The sequence below is a fragment of the Bos indicus genome, chromosome 3 (assembly GCF_029378745.1).
Source record: "Bos indicus isolate NIAB-ARS_2022 breed Sahiwal x Tharparkar chromosome 3, NIAB-ARS_B.indTharparkar_mat_pri_1.0, whole genome shotgun sequence".
NCBI lineage: Eukaryota > Metazoa > Chordata > Mammalia > Artiodactyla > Bovidae > Bos > Bos indicus.
The window spans coordinates 83,010,461-83,029,786 of NC_091762.1; the positions used below are offsets into that span (position 1 = coordinate 83,010,461).

The 19,326-nt window shown below is 37.7% G+C and overlaps 1 protein-coding gene across 5 annotated transcripts in view; it reads right to left on the reverse strand.

Annotated features, from left to right (window-relative positions):
- Positions 1-2,633: 2,633 nt before the first annotated feature.
- Positions 2,634-19,326, reverse strand: part of ATG4C (autophagy related 4C cysteine peptidase) — a 96,299-nt gene continuing 79,606 nt past the window's right edge. For all 5 annotated transcript variants that reach the window (XM_019957336.2, XM_070786429.1, XM_019957334.2 and 2 more), the window contains one exon: positions 2,634-3,782. In XM_019957336.2, the coding sequence (XP_019812895.2) occupies positions 3,615-3,782 (168 nt within the window). In that variant the 3' untranslated portion in view covers positions 2,634-3,614. The remainder of the gene's footprint in view (positions 3,783-19,326) is intronic.

Consider the following 19,326-nt stretch of genomic DNA (forward strand, 5'->3'; position numbering starts at 1 on the left):
CTATTAAAGTATGGTTAATTGACAATACTGAGGCTATAATAAATATCACAGGCTAAGTATTTATTCTCCTAAAATTTTTTGAAAGACATTGCTCTGCTTTTTTATAGAAAATAATAATCCATCATCCTTTCTAAGAAATTACCTCTATCAATATATTCTGGATATCTTGCTTCTATTTCACTATTATTTTAAATTCTCAGTATCCTCCTTGTCTCTATTTCAATAGAAGTTCATATAGTGATTTAATATTTTCAAAGCATTTTTTCATTATCTGTTCTTCCTCCTGTCTCCCACTTTTGGAAAAAATCCTTCAGTGTTTTTACGACGGTATATGAAAATAGTCAAGACACAGATGTACAATGCAAGCTACTGAAAGTGAACTGTGATAAACCATGAAAATAAAACTTTCTCCTAGTAGCAAAGAAATCAGTGGAGAAAAGGAAAAGAAAAAAAGACTGAATTAGTATGATTTTACCAGAAATACAGCACTTTCTGGCATGGAATAATTAAAAAGTAACTAGAGATCTCTAAAAAATAGAGATTTTTGACTTAAAATTAGACAGACTATACAGATAAGTTATTTTTACTCTTTTGTCTCCACTCTTCTAAAAATAAGAGGAAATTGACATATATATATTTTAGATATGTTTGTCCTTGGACAATGCTACATCCTCAGGTTAACGGGCTTCCCTGGTAGCTCAGCTGGTAAAGAATCCGCCTGCAATGCAGGGGACTCCAGTTCGATTCCTGGGTCTGGAAGTTCTCCTGGAGAAGGGATAGGCTACCCACTCCAGTACTCTTGGGCTTCCTTGGTGGCTCAGCTGTTAAAGAATCTGCCTGCAAGGCAGAAGACCTGGGTTCAATTCCTGGGTCTGGAAGTTCCCCTGAAGGAGGGTATGGCAATCCACTCCAGGATTCTTGCCTGGAGAATCCCCATGGACAGAAGAGCCTGGCAGGCTACAGCCCATGGGGTCCCAAAGAGTTGGACACGACTGAAGCGACTAAGCACACAGGTTAACAGAATAGAAAAGTGACCTAACTTTTAATTCTCTGAAGCTGTCTTCTCACTAATACAAATTTAATGGGGTTGGTTTAATGTAAAAACAGAAAAATGGATACCTCAGGGAAATTCTTTTGGATAGACTTACACTATAAAGGATCTTTCCATTCAGTCATTCAACAAATGATGACTCTCAAGATTGCCTGTTGCCAGTTAATACACTGACAAAAAGGGATTCAAAGTGTCAAATTTTATGAAGAAGAGAGTAAAGAAACCTTCACCACCAAAAAGTCACATCAAATATTTTAAAAATTCATTTCTGAAATGTTAATGGTAAAATCTAGTATCTTAATATTGAGGTCCAAATGGAGGATCCTTCTATCATAATTCTAACAGAACACCCATCTTAGAATTTTGTCCTTTTTTACTTTCCTTTTATTCCAGACTGAAAGAGATCATCCAATAGCTTTATTGACTGAGTTTACTGGCTGTCAGAACTTGAAATGAAATTTGTGTTCAAAGTCTGAAACATCTATTCTAATAATGTAGTCTTGTTGCTGCCTTTCCTATAAAAGATTAGCACAACTTCTGGCTGGTCCTTGGCTGTAGCTGATTTCTCTATTATTAATAAGTAAGATATATCCATCAGTCTATCTCTCAACTGCCAAGAACACATGCATTCATTCATGCATATTGGTTGAATGCTTTTTATGCATTTATTATTCTGATAATTGCTGATCCTAACCATTTACTCTCAGATGTGGGAATGATTGTGTTTTAAGATCTGTCTTGTCTCTGCAATATTCTGAGTATCCTCAATATATATTCAATGGAAAAGAAGTTTCTGCCTCCTCTCACCTCAACTTTGTCCAGGTGCAATTTTGTCTCATTCCAATTCCTACTTAAAAATGATCCCCAAATATGCTGTGACAATAACAGAATGCTATTCTCTAATTCTAAGCTTGTATATAGTTATTGTAAGAGGACACTTACAATCAGTTCTGATTCATTTGAAGATATGGTGCTCTCATCTGATGTGTTTGTTATATTGGTAGAATCCTGTGACTACTGCAGGTATGTAGGAATAACCAACTGTAATACTTTAGATGAAGGAACTAGAGTGTGAAAAATCGTGTATAAAGCTGCATTGTATAAAACCGGGTGTACCACTGGCTTCTTGTACCTATACTACTTTTGCATACTAGGAAAATCAGTACTAGACTTAACTTGTCCAGATTTCATCTAGGATAAAGGAAAATTTTAGATTTCTGATAGTTTTTTCAATTCAGTAACTATCTTCACTGGGAAATGCCAAACCTGATCTCTCTCATCGGGCATACCAAAGCAATCTATCTGCCCACTCTCTGTTTCTGTTTTGCATGCAACTCTAAACCTAACAAACAGGCTTCCTGACGGAGAAAAAAAAAAATCAATGAGTTCAAATGATACAGAATTTTATGTCTTTATGAGTCACTTTTTCACACTAAAACATGGAAGCTTCATAAAATAAGTTAATATTTTGCTTTCAAAGCAACAATATTTGCCTTCATTATAAATAAACAGGATTCATTTGAGACAATGATTTTTCAAGTGAAAGGATTAAAATAATCCCATTAAAACCAAAACAAAGGTATTTTATGTTCTTATATCTTTATTAAAGTACTTACTTTGTAAACCTGACTCAATAGTAACTCATATTTTTATTATTACAAATTTGTCTTTAATAATACATAATACACTTAAGGCAGATTTACCTTATAGATGGTCTCAGTTCTAAACACCACCACACTGATTTATACAAATAGCAAAAATCACATAGAAGAACATCTAATGATAGCTTTCTTGGTACTTATCTTTAGATTTCAAAACTGTATAATAAGTCAAGTTTCCATAAATTTCATTTTTGAGATAGGAAACAAACAATTTTGCCTTTATCTGCTTTGATTAGATGTAGTTGTTATTAGTAATATAACCTTTAAATCTGTGGGGAAACCAATACTTTACCTTTATTCCTCAGAGAAGGCTAACAGCAGGCAAAATAAAAAACCGTTATAGAATCATACTGTTAAGTATTACCTTAACTCAAAATTCTCATATAATTGTATCATATCACAGCTAAAAATTACTATTTAATATATCAAGATATATCCAAAAGTGTCCTTTGGTTGCATTAATATCAGGGGGCTTAGGCAGCACTTAAGATTCTTTCTCTGGTCTTCTGGTGATTAGTATAAACTGAAGCTTTTGAAACTATTGGGTGATGCCATTTGGGGGGCCCAATACCGGAAAACCTCCAGGAGAATAGTGGACCCCAGTGGAAGAATTTGAAGACTAGAAGATTTGCAGTTAAGGTAGATTTATCATTAGCAGAACTTCAGGGAAATAGGAATGTGGTCAGAATCACTTAATATTTATTAGAAATCAGGATTCAGTAAATCATTTCTCTTTCAGAAAAATATCTTTAAAATGTGTATATTTTCAAATGCTCTTTTGTTTAAAAGAACATATAAAATTAAGATACTGGTGAAAATAAACCAGTTTTGAATGTACTTGTTTCTCTTCATTTTTCCACCTTCAAAGGATTTCTTCTCATCAAGCACAAATGTGCTATTCTTTACAGCAAGACAAACTCTTCTGTGCTAAATCTTTTTATTCTTTTCTTTTCATCCTCTGAGAAAAGGTCTTCTTCGTTGGTTGTAGTAGATGTAAAATCATAGTCTCTGGAATGACCATTTACAAAAGTAAATAAGGGATATTTCTCCTTAGAAGAAATTTTCAGCATCTGTAACAGAAAGTACAGAAGAATCCCTTATTGGATGCAATAGCGCACAGCAGGACCACATGATGAAATCTAAAGTTCTAGCCCTGAACTGCTCCTGTTAGCTTCTCCCAGTGACATTTACCCAGTGCTACTGCTTTACTGTTCTGGCTAAAAGACAAAAGTTGACCAGTACTTACTGTACGGTTTATTTCCAGCTAAATACCTACTTCCTCATTAGGATTAGACCATCAAAAATTAAGTATATTATCATTCCTACCCCAAGCCCCCCAAAGTAAAGTCTTCTGGTCACATTGTTTGAAGAGTTACTAGTGAGTTAAGATTTATCTCCTGTAATAGACAGTGAAACAAAACGGTATCACTGATTATGGCAAAATACTGTGAATGACTGTTTAGTACCATAATGCAAAAAAAAAAAAATTAAACTAAGTCAAAAATATCCACTCTAATCTCAATTCTACAACTTACTTTGATGTGACTTTTGACAAATCACTCTACCTCATCTATTTTTTTTTAGGTATTCATTTTTTATTTTTTTTCTTTTTTTAAAAAACATAAATTTATTTATTTTAATTGGAGGCTAATTACTTTACAATATTGTATTGATTTTGCCATACATCAACATGAATCCGCCAAGGGTGTACACATGTTCCCCATCCTGAACCCCCCTCCCACCTCCCTCCCCATACCTCATTTATAAAAGTGGGCAAAAGATATCCAATCTCCTTACCTCAGAGAAAAGTTAGGATGACAAAAAGCAATGAAAAGTTATTTTTTAAAATAAACAAGTTTTATTTAAAAGACCAAAATAATAAGTTTGGTCTTTTCAAAGACTTCCATTTTAAAAAATATATTTCTGCAATAATCTAGTCAATACAAAAACAGTGTTTGTATATACTGCAATAATCCACACTTTACATATTACCTTCTAAAGTTATGTTATATAATATGGAAGTAAAATAAGTAATACCTGGAATTTTGTGGGAACACCAACAACCTTTATATAACCTCTGTTAATTTGGGATTCACTGACAAGTCAATTAACTCATTCTAAACCATTTAAGTCTTTCTGTTAAACAGTCTACTTAAAAATTAAAACAATTTAAATTTTGAAGTGAATAAAAATTTTTGAGTGAAGAATGTTTTTATAGAAATAAACATTTCTATTGGTAATCAGGGCTTATAAGAAAGATTCTGAAAAATTTATGTGAGTTACAAAGAATGCTGAAAAAATATCAATAGTATTTATACATCATTAATCACAATCAATTAAATATAACTTGTTTAAGGATAATTTTAGGAGCAAAAACTAAATTCTCTCAAATGTTGATATTCAAATGAAGGCTCATCAAATTCTTATATATTACATTTACAGATTCTCTTGAAACAAGGCTAAAGTAAATAGGTAGCCCTAGGATATGATACAATGTTAAATTTAAAATATTTCAATCAGACAGTTAATGTGAAATACATTTTCTAACACTGAAAATGAACCATTTAAAAACAATCAAGTACTTAAAAAGCCAGATGTGATGAAAACCTGATCCTATAAATTCATATTGTGATCCTACTTTTTATTCTCAAATTTAATTTATATTCTAAAAAAATGGGAGAGAGAAGGGCAAAAATGTGGAAATGAAAAAGAGACAGAGGGAGCTGGCATCTTTCACCTCCAGCCAATGGTTGGAATACAAGCCAAAATTGTTATCATTTTATATTCATTTAATGTCACTTGTAAAAGTCCAGTATCTAATAGGCAGGTATCATTGCATCATTTTTAATTCAACATAACAGAGCTAACATTATCATCTCTTCATCGTTTCTTTCAAAATCAAGAATTAAGTCATTTAGGTTTATTAGTTGTACATTAACTAAAATTCAAATCTGTGCCCCAAGGCAAAATGTTAGAAAGGAACTCCCAGTGCTTTAATTATAAAATGCACCTACTTTTGCAAACCCACTTGCAATGTAAGGCCTCATTGCTGCTGCTGCTAAGTCGCTTCAGTCGTGTCTGACTCTGTGCGATGCCATAGACAGCAGCCCACCAGGCTCCTCTGTCCCTGGGATTCTCCAGGCAAGAACACTGGAGTGGGTTGCCATTTCCTTCTCCAATGCCTAACAGTAAAAAGTGAAAGTGAAGTCGCTCAGTCATGTCCGACTCTGTGTGACCCCATAGACGGCAGCCCACCAGGCTTCCCATCCCTGGGATTCTCCAGGCAAGAACACTGGAGTGGGTTGCCATTTCCTTCTCCAGTGCATGAAAGTGAAAAGTGAAAGTGAAGTCACTCAGTTGTGCCTGACTCTTAGCAATCCCATGGACTACAGCCTACCAGGCTCCTCCATCCATGGGATTTTCCAGGCAAGATTACTGGGGTGGGGTGCCATTGCCTTCTCTGGTTTTGTACAATACTGCAGCATGAATTCAGGCTGAAAACCTGAATCAGTACTGGCTTACAATTCAAATTCTCAGGGAAGTTCTTTTTAACTCCCTCGACTCAGTGCCAAGGTTGAGAAGTGGAAGCTTTTCTGTCCTTTTCTGTGGGAAAGTTTATTTCCCTTTTAATTTTATATTTACCTAAGTTGTAGACTTGCAGTGTCCTAGCTTTTTAATTGGGTCCCTTTTTCCTTATCATGGGTTGTTTTCTTTGTTCTTCAGTGACACATAAATTATGGTATAAAACTGATAGCACCCTAAAATTAATCAAATTTTATAAGGCCTCATTGCCTGGAGAATCCCAGGGACGGGGGAGCCTGGTAGGCTGCCGTCTGTCGGGTCGCACAGAGTCGGACACGACTGAAGTGACTTAGCAGCAGCAGCAGCAGCATACATATTTATTGATTCAGGCTTTGAGAATTATATTTTCTAACTTTTCTAGGTTTAAACATTTTTAAAGACTAGAAGATGAAAAATAAATGGAAAAAAGTGTGTAAATGAAAATTTGGTTTATTTAGATAAGTTTAAATCTTATACCATAAAAAAAACTTGCACACAATGTTTTTGGTGGCTTTATTCATAATTGCCAAAACTTGGAAACCCAACAAAGATGTCCTTCAATAGATGAGTGGATAAACTGTGGTACACCCAGACAGGAGAAAATTACTATATACACTATATACTGTGTGATTCTCTCTATATATACACAGACACACACACACGCATTTTTACATACACACACACACACAGTTGAGTTGAGCAATGTTAAGTGATAAACTGACAAATATAAACATGATATGATAGGAAGAAGTAAATTTAGGACAAATAAAAATAAAAATGCCAATGGAGATTTAAATTATCTAGCTTATTCTCATTTTATAAATGGGAAAATTGAGACCCAAAGGATTTAAACTGTTTTTCCAAGATGACATAACAGCAAAAAGAGATAAACTGAAAATGAATTACTGAGACACTGCCTTATCAACAAGCCTTTCAAAGTTCTAAGTACCATATCAAAAATTTTTCAGATTTTTTAAAAGAATAATCATTGATTTAAACATCTATCAGAAGGGAAAAGTTTAGTTTTCTTTTTTATACTACAAAATAGGAGGCACTGTCAAAACATTAAGGTCCCTCCATAATGGATAATATAAAATCTACACCAAAAAAATTCCACATTAGGTTACCTATATGACTTGGGGTATTATATCAATTGAGATAATATACAAAATAAAGATAATGAAAGTTATTTAATAACTTAGAGAAATAACTATTATATAATGGTAAAGGAAAAACAGCATATAACACTAGATATAAAATTTAATCTCAGTTTTGTTAAAATAATTTTAAACACGTACTTTAAGAAGTTTGAAAAAAATACAACTAAATATTAACAGTTATCTCTGAATGAAAGACTTAATGGTGATTTTTTTTATACTTTTATCTTCCAAAATTTCTAATATGTATTTCTTATACAGTGAGAAGAAAACCAAGTTTGTTCGTTTGTTTTTAATTTAAGCTAACTGGATTTACTTCCCATAGCTATATTTCTAAAGCAGTTCAGTAGTTTACTCAACAATATCTTTAGAACAGGCAAGTCTTCTGTTCTAGTTTAATAAGACAGCTAAAGATACGCTGAAGAGGCTTGATTGTCGAAAAGGCAAATCATAAATGTCTTTTTAAGAGGTCAAATATTTTATATAATTTTTCCTATGTGCTAAATTAATGGGTTTCAGAATTTACAAAGGAAAAACCTGGAGGACAAAAATTAAGTAATTTCTTCCATCATAAAGCTAGCAGTTGTAAAGTAAGAACAGAAAGAGAACCAGATGACTCCTTCTCCCTAGCCCCAGAACCTTTTCTGCAAGTCTCTGCTACCACACATATCAAATCAGACCCAGCACACAGCAGTCTGTACCTATGTGGTCCATGCTGACCACGATGGAGGTACATATTATGTAGGGGGTAGGTTCTAAAGTCAGGTCTTAATGTGAAAATCAAATGTAGTAAAAAAATTACCTTCAAAAAGTCTTTAAATTATTTAAAGGGTGTTGTGCATAATTCTGTGTATACAACCATGTTTAGTAACATGTATAAGTGTACAATATGGTGTGGTATACAGCAATGCACAATATGAAATAAGAAGTACACATGCACAAATACGTACCATTGAACCGAAGTTAAATGTACATGTGATGATAATTCCATTCTGCTCCCTCACTACTCAATCTTAAATCCCTGTAGTTGAACTTTTAGCCCTTACTGTGTTCAGTCACTCAGTCATGTCTGACACTTTGCAACCCCATGAACTGCAGCCTGCCAGGCTCCTCTATCCACGGGGATTCCCAAGGCAAGAATACTGGAGTGGGTTGCCATGTCCTCCTCCAGGGAATCTTCCCAATCCAGGGATCAAACCCAGGTCTCCTGCACTGCAGGCAGATTCTTTACCATCTGAGCCACCAGGAACTAACCATCTACATACAAGAAAATAAAGACTTATATTAGAAAAATCAAATAAATACATGTACTCTAATATACCCGGCTGAGTGATGAATATAAAAGTTGAGGGATTAAGTGACAGTCTAAAATACTAAACCACAGGGACCTCAGCAATCTTCACTTCCTGCTCTGGGAGCACAGAGAGGCAACATACATTCTACAGAGAGATGGTAGACTTTTTTCTCCGAAAAAAAAATAAAACAACCCTAGAGAAAAGATTACCACTTAATAACACTTGGGGGTCACCTAGTAAAAAGTAAGGCTCATCACCTGATCACCTTAGTATGAAGGTCACCAGCTAAAAAGCCATACTCAAACACAGGGAACATCTACTCAGCTCTTTAGTGCCCCACTTTCAAGTATAAACAGACACAGAAGATCACCAGTCATTTGGAGGAAAGCATCAAATGGAAAATTGGAAGATTAAAACAAAAAATAGAAAACCAACCAAACAAAAGGAAGGGAACATAAAAAGCAAAGGAAATGGAGGAAAATTTCAAAATTACTATAATTAATTTCCTTGGGGGAGAAGAGAAGATAATACACCCATTAAAAAATGAAAGAATCCCATGAAGAATGAGTAATAGAAAAACATAAATAACTCCCAGAAATGTAAATATCATGATTGAAATTTAAAAACAAAAGCATTAAAAGATGGGGAAAATCTCCTAATACAAAAAGATAAAGACAAGGAAAATAAAAGGAAAAAAAATACAGGAAAATCAGAGGACAATTCAGAGGATCCAACAACCATATCATAAAAATTCCAGAAAGAAAGAATGAAGAAAACAAAAGATAGGAAATAATGCTATATCTATTTAAAAATTTTTTCTTCTCAGACTGGAAGGAAACAAGACTCAAGGAAAAGGAATAACCAGGACACATAATGAAGTTTTAGAATACTAGGGATAATTAGTAATAGCTAACACATTATATAGTACCTACAGAGTACTAATCTAGTAATCATTTAATTTTCATAATGATGCTACTGAGAGAGGTAGCTATTGTTATTTTCATTCCATGAGAACACTGATGCACAGAGAGGTTAACCAGTGAGGCCAGAGGTATACAGTCATGAGATGGTGGAGTCAGGATTCAAATCTGAAAACTTTCAGAAAGAAAAAAATGTTTACATTCAGAGGAAAATAATCCACAGTGACAGTAAGCTTCTCAACAGCAACATTAGACGCTAGACGGGAGCAGAGCAATGTTTCTAACGTTTGGTGGGACAGGAGGCAGGGGATTATTCCATTCTAGAATTCTATATAATATCAATAAATGAAAAGATAAAGATGGTCAGACGTGTAAGAATTCAAAAACTTTATCATCTACTCATACTTTTCTTTGAAAGTATGCTTTCATACTAGAAACTGTGCTTCAGCAAAATGAAAGTGAAAGTCACCCATTCGTGTCTGACTCTTTGTGACCCCATGGACTGTATAGTCCATGGAATTCTCCAGGCCAGAATTCTGGACTGGGTAGCCTTTCCCTTCTCCAGGGGATCTTCCCAACCCAGGGATTGAACCCAGGTCTCCCACATTGCAGGCGGATTCTTTAACAGCTGAGCCACAAGGGAAGCCCAAGAATACTGGAGTGGGTAGCCTATTCCTTCTCTAGCGGATCTTCCCAACCCAGGAATCAAACTGAGGTCTCCTGCATTGCAGGCGGATTCTTTACCAACTGAGCTATGAGGGAAGCCCATGCTTCAGCAAAACAAGGGATTAAACTAAATAAAGATTCAGAAGATAGGGGATCCAACGCAGAAAGGCAGCATCAGGGAGTTCCAAACAGACAATTCTGCATCAAGTCTAGAGAAGAAAGAAGACGGCAGCCAAGAGAAAACTGAGAGAGAAAAGTCTCCAGAAAAAAGAAGGAAAGAAGAAAATGATGTATTTTCTTACATTTATATTCATGAAAAATTTGCTGCTAGGTACTTGACAGATATGAGTAAAAAATTAAAAGAAATATCAGTCAGTATGGGATTCCCAGGTGGCTCAGTGGTAAAAAAATTCATCTACAATGCCAGAGACATGGGTTCAATCCTGGACCAGGAATATCCCCTGGAGAAGGAAATGACAACCCACTTCAGAATTCTTGCCTGGGAAATCCCATGGACAGAGGAGCCTGGTGGGCTACAGACCATGGGGTCACAAAGAGTCGGTCATGACTTAGTGACTAAAGAACGACAAACAACAACTCAGTATGTGCAAAGGAAATAAAAAGGGGAGAGGTAGTATTTACTCCAAGAAAATAAAATTTAGAGAAAAAAGAAACGTAATCATAGTATACCATGTGATTAGTGAACAACATTATGTTGTTGCTGATATTGTTTGGTCGGTGGCTCAGTCAGTAAAGAATCTGCCTGCAAAGCAGGAGACCTGGGTTCAATCCCTAGGTCAGGAAGATCCCCTGGAGAAGGAAATAGCCTACTCCAGTATTTTTGCCTGGAGAATTCCATGGACAGAGGAGCCCGGTGGCTACAGTCAATGGGGTCAGAAAGAGTCAGATACGATTGAGTGATGAACACTTACATTTTCACAGTAGTCAGATAAGAGAATGTAGGAACTGCACAATTATTCAAGAGTATGGGGCATCATGTCGGTAACTTACTCTCAAACAGCTCAGAAAAAAATTATTTGTATTATATTTACAACTTTTCTATAAGGATGCAATTATTCCAATTTTTAATAAAGACAAAATAAAATGCATTAAACAAGAACTGAGTGAATTTATCACCAGCAAATAGCACAAAAGAAACAGTAAAGGAATTGTTCAGGAAGAAGTTAAAATGATCCCAGAGGGAAGTAAAGTAATACAGGAAAGATTGAAGGGCATCACAAAGGATAACACTGACTATTTAAAAAATAACACCTTGTGGAATTTAAAATATGTATAGGGTTAAATTATATAACAATAAAACACAAAAACAGGCTTCAAGGAAATAAATATTACTAGACACTTCCCTGTAGCTCAAATGGTAAAGAATCTGCTTGCAATGCAGGAGACCAGGGTTTGATCCCTGGGTCAAGAAGATCCTCTGGAGAAGGGAATGGAAATCCACTCTAGTATTCTTGCCTGGAGAATTCCATGGACAGAGGAGCCTTGTGGGCTACCGTTCATGGAGTCGCAAAGAGTCGGACACGACTGAGCAACTAACACACACACACACATTTCTTCACAGGCCACCACCACCAGAGTACTACACAGAGAGGAGACTGAAACACTACCCTGTCTTCCTGTAAAAAGGCCTATTTACTTAACTAGAGTTTCATCCCAAGGGACAGGCTTTAGTAACCCTCAAATATACAGGCAAAGGAGGCACTCCCAGGGCAATTAGGCAGGGAGACACCATCCCTGAGCACTCCTGTAGCCTCACTACAGTTCAGCAAGACTCCCCAGGATGGAGCTTAGACACTGTCAAGAGCCCCACTTTTTGTAACTGTCATCCAGGGGACACCATCAAACCTCCTGGTCTGGAGTCCAGCAGTTACTGACTATGGCCCTACAAAACTGCATCAGTTCAGTCGCTCAGTTATGATGGACTCTTTGCAACCCCATGGACTGCAGCACACAAGGCTTCCCTGTCCATCACCAACTCCCGGAGCTTGCTCAAATACATGTCCATCAAGTCGGTGATGCCATCCAACCATCTCATTCTCTGTCGTCCCCTTCTCCTCCTGCCTTCAATCTTTCCCAGCATCAGGGTCTTTTCAAATGAGTCAGCTCTTCGCACCAGGTGGCCCAAGTACTGGAGTATCAGCTTCAGCATCAGTCCTTCCAATGAATATTCAGGACTGATTTCCTTTAGGATTGACTGGTTGGATCTCCTTGCAGTCCAAGGGACTCTCAAGAGTCTTCTCCAAAGCCACAGTTCAAAAGCATCAATTCTTCGGCGCTCACTATCTTTATAGTCTGACTCTCACATCCATGCATGATCACTGGAAAAACCTTTGTTGGCAACATGATGTCTCTGCTTTTTAATATGCTGTCTAAGTTGGCCATAACTTTTCTTCCAAGGAGCAAGCGTCTTTTAATTTCATGGCTGCAGTCACCATCTGCAGTGATTTTGGAGCCTAAAAGAATAAAGTCTGTCACTGTTTCCATTGTTTCCCCATCTATTTGCCATGAAGTGATGGGACCGGATGCCATGATCTTAGTTTTCTGAATGTTAAGTTTTAAGCCAACTTTTTCACTTTCCTCTTTCACTTTCATCCAGAGGCTCTTTACTTCTTTGCTTTCTGCCATAAAGGTCGTTGTCATCTGTGCATCTGAGGTTACTGACATTGATTCTCTGAATCTTGATTCCAGCTTGTGCTTCATCTGGGGTGGCATTTCTCATGATGTACTCTGCATATAAATTAAATAAGCAGGGTGACAGTATACAGGCTTGACGTACTCCTTTCCCAATTTGGAACCAGTCTGTTGTTCCATATCCAGTTCTAACTGTTGCTTCTTAACCAGCATACAGATTTCTCAGGAGGCAGATCAGGTGGTCTAGCATTTCCATCTCTTTAAAAATTTTTTCACAGTTTGTTGTGATCCACACAGTCAAAGGCTTTGGCATAATCAATAAAGCAGAAGTAGATGTTTTTCTGAAAGTCTCTTGCTTTTTCAATGATCCAATGGATGTTGGCAATTTGATTTCTGGCTCCTCTGCCTTTTCTAAATTCAGCTTGAACATCTGGAAGTTCATGGTTCGTGTATTGTTGAAGCCTGGCTTGGAGGATTTTGAGCATTACTTTGCTAGCATGTGAGATGAGTGCAATTGTGCAGTAGTTTGAACATTCTTTGGCATTGCCTTTCTTTGGGATTGGAAAGAAAACTGACCTTTTCCAGTTCTGGAGACATTGCTGAGTTTTCCAAATTTGCTGCCATACTGAGTGCAGCACTTTCACAGCATCATCTTTCAGGATTTGAAATAGATCAACTGGAATTCCATCACCTCCACTAGCTTTGTTCATAGTGATGCTTTCTAAGGCCCACTTGAATTCATATTCCAGGATGTCTGACTCTAGGTGAGTGATCACATCATCATGGTTATCTGGGTCATGAGGATCTTTTTTGGATAATCCTTCTGTGTATTCTTGCCACCTCTTCTTAATATCTTCTGCTTCTGTTAGTCCATAGCATTTCTGTCCTTCACTGAGCCCATCTTTGCATGAAGTGCTTCCCTGGTACCTCTAATTTTCTTGAAGAGATCTCTATTTGTTCCTATTCTAGTGTTTCTCCATTTCTTTGCATTGATCACTGAGGAAGGCTTTCTTGTCTCTCCTTGCTATTCATTGGAACTCTACATTCATAGAGGCATTCATCCTCTTCTCCTTTGCCTTTGGCTTCTCTTCTTTTCTCAGTTATTTGCAAGGCCTCCTCAGACAACCATTTTGCTTTTTTGCATTTCTTTTTCTTGGGGATGGTCTTGATCACTGCCTCCTATACAATGTCATGATCCTCCATCCATAGTTCTTTAGGCACTCTATCAGACTAAACCCTTGAATCTATGTGTCACTTCCACTATATAATCATAACGGACTTGATTTAGGTCATACCTGAATGATCTAGTGGTCTTCCCCACTTTCTTCAATTTAAGTCTGAATTTGGCAATAAGGAGTTCATGATCTGAGCCACAGTCAGCTCCTGGTCTTGTTTTTGCTGACTGTATAGAGATTCCCCATCTTTGGCTGTAAAGAATATAATCAATCTGATTTCGGTATCAACCGCTTGGTGATGTCCACGTGTAGAGTCTTTCTTGTGTTGTTGGAAGAGGGTGTTTGCTATGACCACTGCGTTCTTTTGGCAAAACTCTGTTAGCCTTTGACCTGCTTCACTTTGTACCTCAAGGCCAAATTTGCCTGTTACTCCAGGTATGTCTTGACTTCCTCCTTTTGCATTCCAGTCCCCTATAATGAAAAGGACATCTTTTGGGGGTGTTAGTTCTAGAAGGTCTTGTAGGTCTTCACAGATCCATTCAACTTCAGCTTCTTCAGCATTACTGGTCAGGGCATAGACTCGGATTACTGTGATATTGAATGATTTGCCTTGGAAATGAACAGATATTCTGTTGTTTTTGAGACTGCATCCAAGAACTGCATTTTGGACTATTTTGTTGACAATGATGGCTCCTCCATTTCTTCTAAGCGATTATTGCCCATAGTAGTAGATATAACAGTCATCTGAGTTAAATTCACCCATTTCAGTCCATTTTAGTTCACTGATTCCTAAAATGTCAATGTTCACTCCTGCCATCTCCTGTTTGACCACTTCCAGTTTGCTTTGATTCATGGACCTAACATTCTAGGTTCCTATGCAATATTGCTCTTTATAGCATTGGACTTCCATCACCAGTCACAACTATAACTGGGTGTTTTTGCTTTGGCTCCATCTCTTCATTCTTTCTGGAGTTGTTTCTCCACTGATCTCCAGTGGCATATGGGGCACCTACTGACCTGGGGAGTTCATCTTTCAGTGTCTTATCTTTTTGCCTTTTCAAACTGTTCATGGGGTTCTCAAGGCAAGAATACTGAAGTGGTTTGCCATTCCCTTTTCCAGTGGACCTCGTTTTGTCAGAACTCTCCACCATGATCCGTCTGTCTTGGGTGGCCCTACACGGCATGGCTTAGTTTCACTGAGTTAGACAAGGCTGTGGTCCATGTGATCAATGTGGGGTTAGTTTTCTTTGATTGTGGTTTTCATTCTGTCTGCCCTCTGATGGATAAGGATAAGAGGCTTATGGAAGCTTCCTGATGGGAGAGATTGATCCAGGAGAAAGAAGCAGTGTCCCCACAAGAGACTGACCCAGACTTGCCTGTGAGTGTCCAGGAGTCTCCAGCGGAGGCATGGGTCGGTGGTGGACTGCTGAAGGGTGGGGGGCACTGAGTGCAGCACTGCATGCATGGGACCTCTTGAAGGAGGTTGCCATTATCTTCATTACCTCCACTATAGTTTGGCCCCTGGTGGCTCAGAGGGTAAAGCATCTGCCTGCAATGCAGGAGACTTGGGTTTGATCCCTGGGTCAGGAAGATCCCCTGGAGAAGGAAATGGCAACCCACTCCAGTACTCTTGCCTGGAAAATCCCATGGACAGAGAAGCCTGGTAGACTACAGTCCATGGGATTGCAAAGAGTTGGACACGACTGAGTGACTTCACTTTTCACTTTCTCACTTTATAGTTTGGCCTCAGCTCAAACAATAGGGAGGGAACACACCCCTGCCCATCAACAGAAAACTGGATTAAAGATTTACTAAGCATGGCCCCACATATCAGAACAAGATCCAGACCCAAAACTGCATTTAGCTGCATATTTTAAAAGCTGCTGACTGAGGGTTTAGCACCCCATTAGCCTGAAATTAGGTGTTAAATGAGGTTCCTCCCCTTGAAACACTGACAGGTCTCAGTAGGCTCTCAACAACACAGGTATATCAAGAATAAACCAGGAGATACTCCAAAAAGAGCCAGGATGGGTGAGCACCCTGAGTCCTGCCCTGGTGCACAGCAGTCAAGGCACAAGATGGCTAGGCAAACCCCCCAGCCCCACCATGCCCATGCAGCAGTTGACCCACAAAAGGGCGAGGCAAGTGCCTCGAACTCCACCCACCCCTCACAAATACAAAACTTTAACTAATCCTTACCTACACCATGCAGACATTGAGCCACAACTGGGGTAGGTAAGCAATTTAAGTTCTGTCCTCCCTGCACAATGGCCAAGTCACAATCAGACCAGGCAAGGGCCCTGAGCCCAACCCTCCCCACACAGCAGCCTCAGTCCTTTCACAGCTGGTAGGCACACAGCCCACACAAAGGACTCCCATAGAGTACCTGACACTGGTGACCAGGGGAGAGTGCATTTCTGAGCCACATGGTACAGCTCCTATATAAGATCACTCCTTAAGACAGAGGCAGCCATTGTAGCTCATACATACAGACAAACAGGCAAAAGGAGGAGACACAGGAATATGTTCCAAACCAAAGAACAAAGCAAATCCCTCCCCCAAAACCTTAATTAAACAGAGATAAGCAACCTATCTGATAAAGAGTTCAAAACAATGATCATGAAGATCCTATGATCTCAGGAGAAAAATGGATGAGCAAAATGAGAATTTCAAAAAAAGACAGAAAATATAAGAAAGTACCAAACAGAAGTTGGAACAACTGAAAAATACACTAGAGGGGTTCAAGAGCAGAATGGCTTTAAAATAGAAACACGAATCCAGAAGACAAAGCAATGGAAAACATCCAGACAGAGCGGCAATATGAAAAAATAAAAGAAGACAGGACAATATCAAGCAGAATACTGTTTCGATTATAGTGATCTCAAAAGGAGAAGACAGAGAGAAAGGATCAAAAAGTTATTTGAATAATGTCTGAAAATTTCCATAATTGGGGAAAGGACACAGATACCCAGTCTAAGAAGCCCAGAGAATTCCAATTAAGATGGACCCAAAGGAAAACATACCAGCCACATTATAATGGTAAAAGTTAAGGATAAAAAGAGAATCTTAAAAGCAGAAAGAGAACAGCAACTTATTTTGTACCAGGGAAAGCCGATAATGCTATGAGCAGATTTTTAGCAGAAACTTCACAGGCCAAGAAAGGAGTGGTACGACATATTCAAAGTGCATAGAGGAAAAAACTGCCAACCAAGAATTCTCTACCCAGCAAACTTAGCGTTCAAAACTGAAGGCCAGATTAAGAGTTCTACAAATAAATAAAGCTAAAAAGTTTATCACCACTAAAATGCTACCAAAAATGCTAAAGGGACTGCTCTAGGTTAAAAAGAAAAGCACTAATTAATAAGAAAGCATATAAATGTAAAAATCTCAGTGGAAAAGGTAAATAAATGATAAAGGTAGTAAATCAGTCATTTATAAAGTACAAATGGTAAAAGACAAAAGCAGTACAAAAACTTTGAAAATGTAATAATTAGTCAAGGGATACATAAAATAAAAAGATGTAAAATATGTCAGCAAAAATATCAAACATGGAGTCAAAATGAATGTGTTCAAAATTAAGTTACTATCAACTTAAAAGAGATTTCTATGTACAGAGAATGTTATATGTGAATCTCACAGTAAGCACAAAGGAAAAAAAGTAAATATACAAAAGAAAGTGAGAAAGGAATGCAAATACATATGCCACCTACAAGACACTCACTTCAAACCTAAAGACACTGATTGAAGTGAAGAGATGGAAAAAGATATACCATGAAAACGGAAACAAAAAAGCTAGGCTAAGGCAATAGCACCCCACTCCAGTACTCTTGCCTGGAAAATCCCATGGACGGAGGAGGCTGGTAGGCTGTAGTCCATGGGGTCGCTAAGAGTCGGACTCGACTGAGCGACTTCACTTTCACTTTTCACTTTCATGCACTGGAGAAGGAAATGGCAACCCACTCCAGTGTTCTTGCCTGGAGAATCCCAGGGACGGGGGAGCATGGTGGGCTGCTGTCTCTGGGGTCGCACAGAGTCGGACACGACTGACGTGACTTAGCAGCAGCAGCAGCAGCAGCAGCAATACTTAGACAAATTAAACTTTAAAACAAAAACTATTAACAAAACGCAAAGAAGGGTATTATAACAATAAAAGGTTCAATCCTATAAGAGGATACATTTTGTAAACATTTAAGCACCACCATGGTGTGTGCACACTCAGTCGCACAGTCGTGTGACACTTTGTGACCCCATGGACAGTAGCCCACCAGGCTTCTCTGTCCATGGGATTATCCAGGCAAGAATACGGGAGTGGGTTGCCATTTCCTCCTCCAGGGATCTTCCCAAACCAGGGATTGAACCCATTTCTGAGTCTCCTGCATTGGCAGGTGGATTCCTTACCAATGAGCCACCTGGGAAGCCCATGCATCCAACATAGGAGCGCCAAAATATATAAGCAAATATTAATGTAAATAAAGGAAGAAATACACAGCAATACAACAAAAGTAGGGGACTTTTATTCTCCACTTATATCAAAGGACGGATCATCCAGACAGAAAAATCAATAAAGAAACATCAGCCTTAAATGGCACATTAGACCAGATGGACTCAATATAAATATATACAGGACATTCCAGTCAGAAACAGCAGAACACTCATTCTTTTCAAACGCACATGGACCATTCTATAAGATAGATCACACGTTAGGTCAGAAAACAAGTCTCAATAAATTTAAGAAGATTAAAATCCTACCAAACATCATTTTCAACCACAACCAACAATAGTATAAAACAAGAAATCAATTACAAGAAGAAAACTGAATACACTATATACCTGAAACTAACATAATATTGTAAGTCAACATATATCTTCTCAAATTAGGGTTTACATTTTGTTCAGATAAATATCCAGAAGTGGTATTGCTGGATTGTATTGTGGTTCTATTTTTAGTTTTTTGAGGAATCTTCATGCTATTTCTCATAGCAGCTGTCCTACTTTATATTACCATCACCAGTGCATGACAGTTTCCTTTTCTCCACATCTTCACCAAGCCTTGTGATTGTCTTTGTAATTTTAACCATCTAGTGTGTGTGTGTATAAGATGGTAAATTATTGTGATTTTGCATTTCCCTGATAATTTGTGATGTTAAGCATCTTTTCATATGCTTGTTAGCCATCCGTATGTCTTCTT